Source organism: Cryptomeria japonica, chromosome 10, assembly GCF_030272615.1.
Source record: "Cryptomeria japonica chromosome 10, Sugi_1.0, whole genome shotgun sequence".
Taxonomy (NCBI): Eukaryota; Viridiplantae; Streptophyta; class Pinopsida; order Cupressales; family Cupressaceae; genus Cryptomeria; species Cryptomeria japonica.
In genome coordinates this window covers 817,562,814-817,569,444 of record NC_081414.1, presented here as the reverse complement: position 1 = coordinate 817,569,444, position 6,631 = coordinate 817,562,814, and the positions used below count along the sequence as shown (strand labels likewise).

Here is a 6,631-nt window from a genome sequence, read left to right as displayed (position 1 = left end):
GCAAGTGGGGTGGGGATAATGATTTAAATAAATGTTTTATTTAATTTATTTAAAAGAGGAATAGGGGATTTTAATTAAATAAATAGATTTTATTTATTTAATTGATTGGAATTGGATTTAATGAATTAATTAAAATAAATTGAATAATTTATTTAATTAATAGAAGGATGTTTGGAGATGAATTAATTAAATCTTAATTTAATTAATTGTTGGCTAGTGGATTTTTAATCAAAATAAATACGAAATATTCATTTTATTAAAATGGACAGATTTGTGTGACTACAAGCCCCATTCTTAATTCAAACAATAATTGACCATACCAGCCATTACCCAAGAGCTCATGGTGAGGAAGAAAGCCACCATAATAAAAAGACCACACATCAAAATGGTAATTATCCAAGGTAGAAGAAACCATATCGCGATTACACAATGATGGAAATATGAATGTGGAAACCAGAAGTCAGATCAATTCAACATCAAGTAAAACATCATGACATATTGTAACAAAATGAGATAAAAAATCAGAGTAAGAAATATTAGGACAAATTTCCAACCAATGACTCCCCAAGAGCTTGCAGAAATTACAAGCCACCTTAGAAGAAAACATGTTAAAAACCTTACCAAACTTTTCATAATTATCCACATTCTCTTCCTCTGAAACCCATATTTTAATTTTCTTAAAAAGTTTATTTTTATAAATTCAAAATGCATAATACAATTACATTTCACAATTTGAATTGATCAACTCACTAGTTAATTGAATTTAAAGATTTGAATATCAACTAATCATTTAAAAGGGGTAGTCCATAATCATTAATGCATAATTAAAATCAATAGTTAATCATCATCAATAAATTAATGCATATTCATCATTAACTAAAACACACACACATTAAAGCATATGTCATCATGATAGCATACTAGTTGCACATAAACATCATGACCAGTCTACAAAGGTACTAAAAAGTCAAACTTAGTCAAAATACACACGTGAATAGTATGATCGGGGAAGGGGTACTACAGGAAGGCCCCCAACCCATTACAAATTTGAAACACAAACCATCAAAAACTAAAATTGGAACAAAACTAGTCATAGAAATAGTAAAGCAAGAGCCAAATAGATTACATCGTATTTTGAATAAGGCTTTGGGACTACTTATGTAACACTCTAACCTGAAAAATAAGAAAACTTGTTAGTGAGATATTTCTTCTAATAATATTTATATATTCTTACTCAATTTAAAAATCAATATATAGATGGTGTAGTAACGATAACAAATCAATATATAGACCTATCTAGTAAGAATGAAAATATTGCTACAATGGAAAAGAGGGACATCCTCCATAAATATATTATATAATTTTAATAAGAATATATATCAAATAACTATTATATAATAGGATTTTATTTTTTGGATGATAGAAGCTCTACCTTTTTAGAATTTTATTGGATCAACAAGAACTTTCTTTATCCGGTTCTTGATTCCTTTGTCATGATATGAAAAGCCATCTCCAAATGCATAGAAACATTGCAATCCTCTATTGAAGTTGAAGCTTATCTTTTCCCAATCAAGCAAAGCACTATCTTGATTTAGAAATTCCCATGTTAATTCTTTAAGTAATTGGTCAATCATATAGTTGATGTGGTTTATTGCCTCTTCTTCTGAACATTCAAGATGATCTATCATATAACAGGAAATTGTTGAGGCTATCTGTCCATGGAGTTTATCATCCTTCATTACCATAACAAATATGTTAATATGCTAATATTATAAGTATAATATCATGTGGTTTTGGATCTAATCACCAATTTAAAAGAGAAAGAGTAAAACCTGGTAATCATGAAAATCATCAATTAAACGTGAAGACATCCATATGAGCTCATAGAATCTGCATTGATTATTAAATGTCTTTTGAATAGTGTTGTCTTCTAAATGTTGAGTTGCCAAGAGAAGAGGGTGCAACAATAATGGTCCAATTGCTGCTGTTGTTGATGCAATGTTCATGTACTCATTATAGGTTGGAACATGTTTACTTATGTTCCACTGTGCTTGTTGTAAACTAGCTTCAGCATAATCTGCCCACTAAATCATAATAAACCTGAATTACTAATTCAATCTCCTAATTTTTTTTCATAATTTATAAATTTAATTTGATCTTAAAAAGTAGTCACAATAAATTTGTCCAAAAAAATAATACAAAAATAATATCCCTTATATCTTTTACATGCTTAGTGTACTTTCATTTCACTTACTTTTCTAAAAGAAATTGAAATTTTTAAGTATTATAAAGAAATGAGATTCAAATAAAATAAATACTATCAAATAATTAAATTAATTTTTAAATAAATTAAATAATTTATGTTCACAATAAAGTAAATAAAAATAATCTTATATTAAAGTAAAATAACTCTTAAATAAATAAAATACGATATCTATACTACTATTAATATTAGTTTCTAGAATCCAATACTAATATATACAATAGTTAATATTCATGCAAACATGAGTATTATTTTAATAAATTATCTCAAATACCTCATCTTTTTAAGGGTAGGTGTTGTATGGTGTTACAAAATCCTAATTGTGATTGTAATTATTTAAATAGTAAATATTTTGTATAGGCCTTTCTAAAAAAGACACTTCAATTGGAGAATCTAGAAGATTATTCATTCATGATACTATTTATATTTTTCTAAGTAGCTATAATGAAGTTGAATGGCTCCAAATGAGCCCATCAAGGATCAAGTCTTGCTGAGTGCAAGACTCTAACATCATAAGGGATGAGGTTGGGATCATGCTCCGGGCGAATATGGCAGAATGGATACCTCTCAGTCCTTGGCTCTTAGTCGAAGAGGTTCAACCTATTGGTTCGTGCCCCCATATCGGGTGGCAAAAAATACTTTGTGAAGGCCCTCACTAGGCTAGCAGCTCGGGGGGCTTCATGCCCTTGTTGGGCTGTCATGCTCGTAGGTCTGGAGCTCCATAAAAAAAACACTTTCAAATTAAGTCAAGAGATGTGATCTAGATTGGTGGTAGGATGACGTAATTCATGGCCTAACTTTGAAATAAAAATAATTTAAAACAAATATTTATTTTTAAATATAAAGACTTCAAAATCGTAAAATATCTTAATGTCTATAAATGAAACATTTAAAAGTTAGATATAAGTATATAATATGTACTATATTTTTTAAGTAAAAAAATAACTTCTAATTTTATATTTTAAATAAAATAATTAATGTAGATTTTTTTAAAAATATAATTAAAAGCTACATACAAAACTAGAAAAAATACATTACTAAAACTAAATTTTAAGATGAAATGAAACAGTTTTAAAATTAAAATTAAAACATATTTATAAAACAAAACAATTCTAAACTAAAATAGCATAAGAGTTTGTTTTTTCTTATTAATGTTGAATCTAAGGTATTTTTTTATTATTACTATATCATGTAATATTTGAATTAAAAAAAAGAAGCAAATAATAAATTCATATTTTAGAAAAGTATACTTACTACTTTTGTAATAAATGGCATCATGTCACGTCCTTGCTTTCCAGTTGCCTCATTTGCCAATTCATGTACTGTTTGAAAAATAAATTCTAGAATTCTCTTGAAATCAACTGGAATATCTTGTACAATAGAAATATCCCAACCTTGAGTAATAGACCTAACAACAAGTTCAGCTTGCTCAAATGTTAAGTAATCATCAAGAAGATCGTCCACTAAAGAAAGAAGTGTTGTTGATTTGGTAAAAGCCATTCTACTACTACAAAATTCCTCTTCATCTGCAGCACTAACTCCTAACAAATAATATTCCATGGGACGTTGTCTAATTGAAATCAATTTAATGATCTCGCATTCTGCCCACCAACTGTCATAAAAATAAATTAAATTATTACATTCTTTTTAATAATTAATTTTAAAATTGATAGGTTCAGAATAATTAAATTTTTCTTTTAACTATATCCATGCTCTTATCAAGAATATAAATGTTTTAAATTGGTAGTTCTCAATGCATGATAAACCTTGGTTGAATTCATTCAAATATATCAACAAAGTAATCAACTGTTTAATTTATGATTAGATCAAACATTAAACTATTGCATAAATTTATAATATTTTCATTATTAATTGTTTTTGTTGCTTTCATATTATTTAAATCTATCATTTTCAAAAAAAAAATTATTTAATTTGTTTGACAGTGATAATTACCTAGAGACTTTTTTCATCTCCATCTTGTACACAAACTGTAATATATTGAAATCTAATTTTGCCAATTCCAGAATCTTGTTATCCTTTAACCTGAAAAAAATCTCTTAATTAGCTCAAAGAAGTTTAAAATCTATTATTAATTGAAAAGTTGAAAAATAATTGATAATAATATTTGTAACTTTTACTTGAAATTGTCCTCTTCATATATTTCAATGAAATTTTGTGCCTCCCATCTAGAAAAGGTATGAGTCCATTCATACAAGAGTGCATATTCCACCTATGGAATTAAAATGATAAAATTTAATAATTATCCATTAACTTCTATTTTAAGAATGTTCTTAATATAATAATTCAATTTAAAAAAAATTACCTCTTTCAGAAAACTTTTCTTATATGTATTTTCATTTTTTTGTAATATTTGCTTAAGATATGTTGAACTAAACATTTTCGCTTCTTCCATAACTTTTTCTCCTGGAAATTCCACACTTGAAGCTCTAAAGAGATTGAGAATACTTTGCATCCCATATTCCTCTACAATAATATTCTGATTATTATCATTGTTTCCTTCCGAGAAAAAGAACTACCCACTTTTATCTTTGAAGTTATGCAACACATCTTCCCATAGTATAACACATAAACAAATCATTAATCATCTCTATGTAAGTACTAGAAAACAATAAAGAAATTATTAAGGTTGATAATGAAAGAAAAGACATTTTAAAAGTACAGTGAGTTATTGGAATCAGTATAAATATATCAAAAAATATATATATACATTCTCTGATAGTTGCAACTTTCATATATAGAATAAGGATTGAAAAATATATTTAAATTATATTACGCTATTTGGGTACCTACAGATACACCATAACGATGGAGCCTGAGAAGTCTGAGTCCTAAAGCTGTAGCATTCAAATTCTTCGTAACACTTCTGGATTCTAATCCCATGCCCACACTTCCATCCCAACATCTGCATCCATTATTAACTAAACCTTTTTGTTAATGTATTCAATCATGTAAGATCCACTGCAAAACTATTTCTATCACAAGCGAGCTATGTAACCTCAAAAGATATTTATCACCTATATAGAAACTTTAACACTGACAATCGAGTAATATGTTAGGATTTCCATCACAATTTATATATTTTGTTAGCAACCCAAATGGTAAAAGAAAAATTCAACAAACCCGTAAACATAATCAAGAGCTTCTTTTATTTCAGCCTGAAAATATGGATCTATTCCGAGGCATTGCAATGCATCAACCATCTCAAGTCGCTCGATCAAATCACCATCTAATCCAGTTTGCATTTCTTTTAAAAACATTTTCACTTCCTTAACTAGTGTTTCCACACGTTCTCGGTATTCAGATCCCTGAAAAATGCACAATCAACAAGGAAGAAAAAATAGCAGAAGAATCTACAAAGGAAAACTTTGTTGAGAATAGAAAAGAAGTTATTTACCCCATATGGTGTTTCCATAGATTGGACAAACTCATCGTTCCACAGATTTAAATATTTTTGAGGTGTTTCCACAGAAGAAATAGAAGAAATGTTATCTCCCTTCAAAGTAGACATCGCAATTAAATGTTGTGTCCAAAAAAATTGAGACCAACAAAAATTTATAAGTTGAATGCTTGTGCTCAACTTCACAAGGACACTGATATTTATATGCTTTGCATGGTATTTAGTGTTCAATGAACGTGTTTAATTTTTTAGCCATTTATTTTTCTGGAAATGTAATTATGCTAAGTGTGTTTTTACAGCCATATAATGACAAAAAGCATATATTGTGAATTGTGTGGTGAGAATCCATCGGAGATATGAAATGATCTTCTCTCCAATTCAACTAAGTCAATTCTGATGGTAATGGTATTTGATTGATACATAAAATTAATAGATATTTATATTATATTGGAATTAGTCATTATATCTGGACCACACACTCACATCAATATTAATCATTATTGAATTTTTAATTTATGCATTAAAGATTTGAAAGGGAAACCAAGTAAAAAATCTAACAAATCAATTGTCTATGATACTTTTGCTATAACTTACCAAAAGTTGAAAGCAATATTTTAATTGTCTAATTGTGCCATAAAATGGGTCCCATTATTAACTAATGACAAATGTCAATACAATTTATCTTTCTTACCAACTATGACCTACTTTAATTGAATCTTTCACTTATCCATTCAAGATATGAAAGGAAAACCAAGTAAAAAATTTGACAAATCAATTGCCCATGACAATTTTGCTATAACTTACCAAAAGTTGAAAGAAATATTTTGATTGTCAAATTGTGCCATAGACTTGGTCCCATAACTAATTAATGACAACTGTCAATACAATTTATCTTTCTTTTCTATTTTTGTTTTATCTAACTTTTGAAATATTGAGATCATCTTTTAAGT

The 6,631-nt window shown here is 27.8% G+C and overlaps 1 protein-coding gene across 3 annotated transcripts; it reads right to left on the bottom strand.

Annotated features, from left to right (window-relative positions):
* Positions 1 to 824: 824 nt before the first annotated feature.
* On the bottom strand, positions 825 to 5,869 carry LOC131036367 (gamma-humulene synthase-like). Of its 3 annotated transcripts, XM_057968239.2 has the most exons (9): positions 5,679 to 5,869; positions 5,405 to 5,589; positions 5,075 to 5,186; positions 4,402 to 4,493; positions 4,217 to 4,306; positions 3,518 to 3,875; positions 1,833 to 2,084; positions 1,433 to 1,733; positions 825 to 1,173 (listed from the first exon to the last, which is right to left on the bottom strand). In XM_057968239.2, exons 1-8 carry the CDS (start codon positions 5,790 to 5,792, stop codon positions 1,437 to 1,439), a joined length of 1,500 nt encoding a protein of 499 aa, XP_057824222.2. In that variant the 5' UTR covers positions 5,793 to 5,869; the 3' UTR covers positions 825 to 1,173; positions 1,433 to 1,436. The 3 variants fall into 3 exon arrangements, with proteins under 3 accessions (XP_057824222.2, XP_057824246.2, XP_057824237.2); XM_057968263.2 differs by lacking the exons at positions 5,405 to 5,589; positions 5,679 to 5,869 and adding an exon at positions 4,587 to 4,831 and having other exon boundaries at positions 5,075 to 5,189; XM_057968254.2 differs by lacking the exons at positions 5,405 to 5,589; positions 5,679 to 5,869 and adding an exon at positions 4,587 to 4,831 and having other exon boundaries at positions 5,071 to 5,186.
* Positions 5,870 to 6,631: the final 762 nt, after the last annotated feature.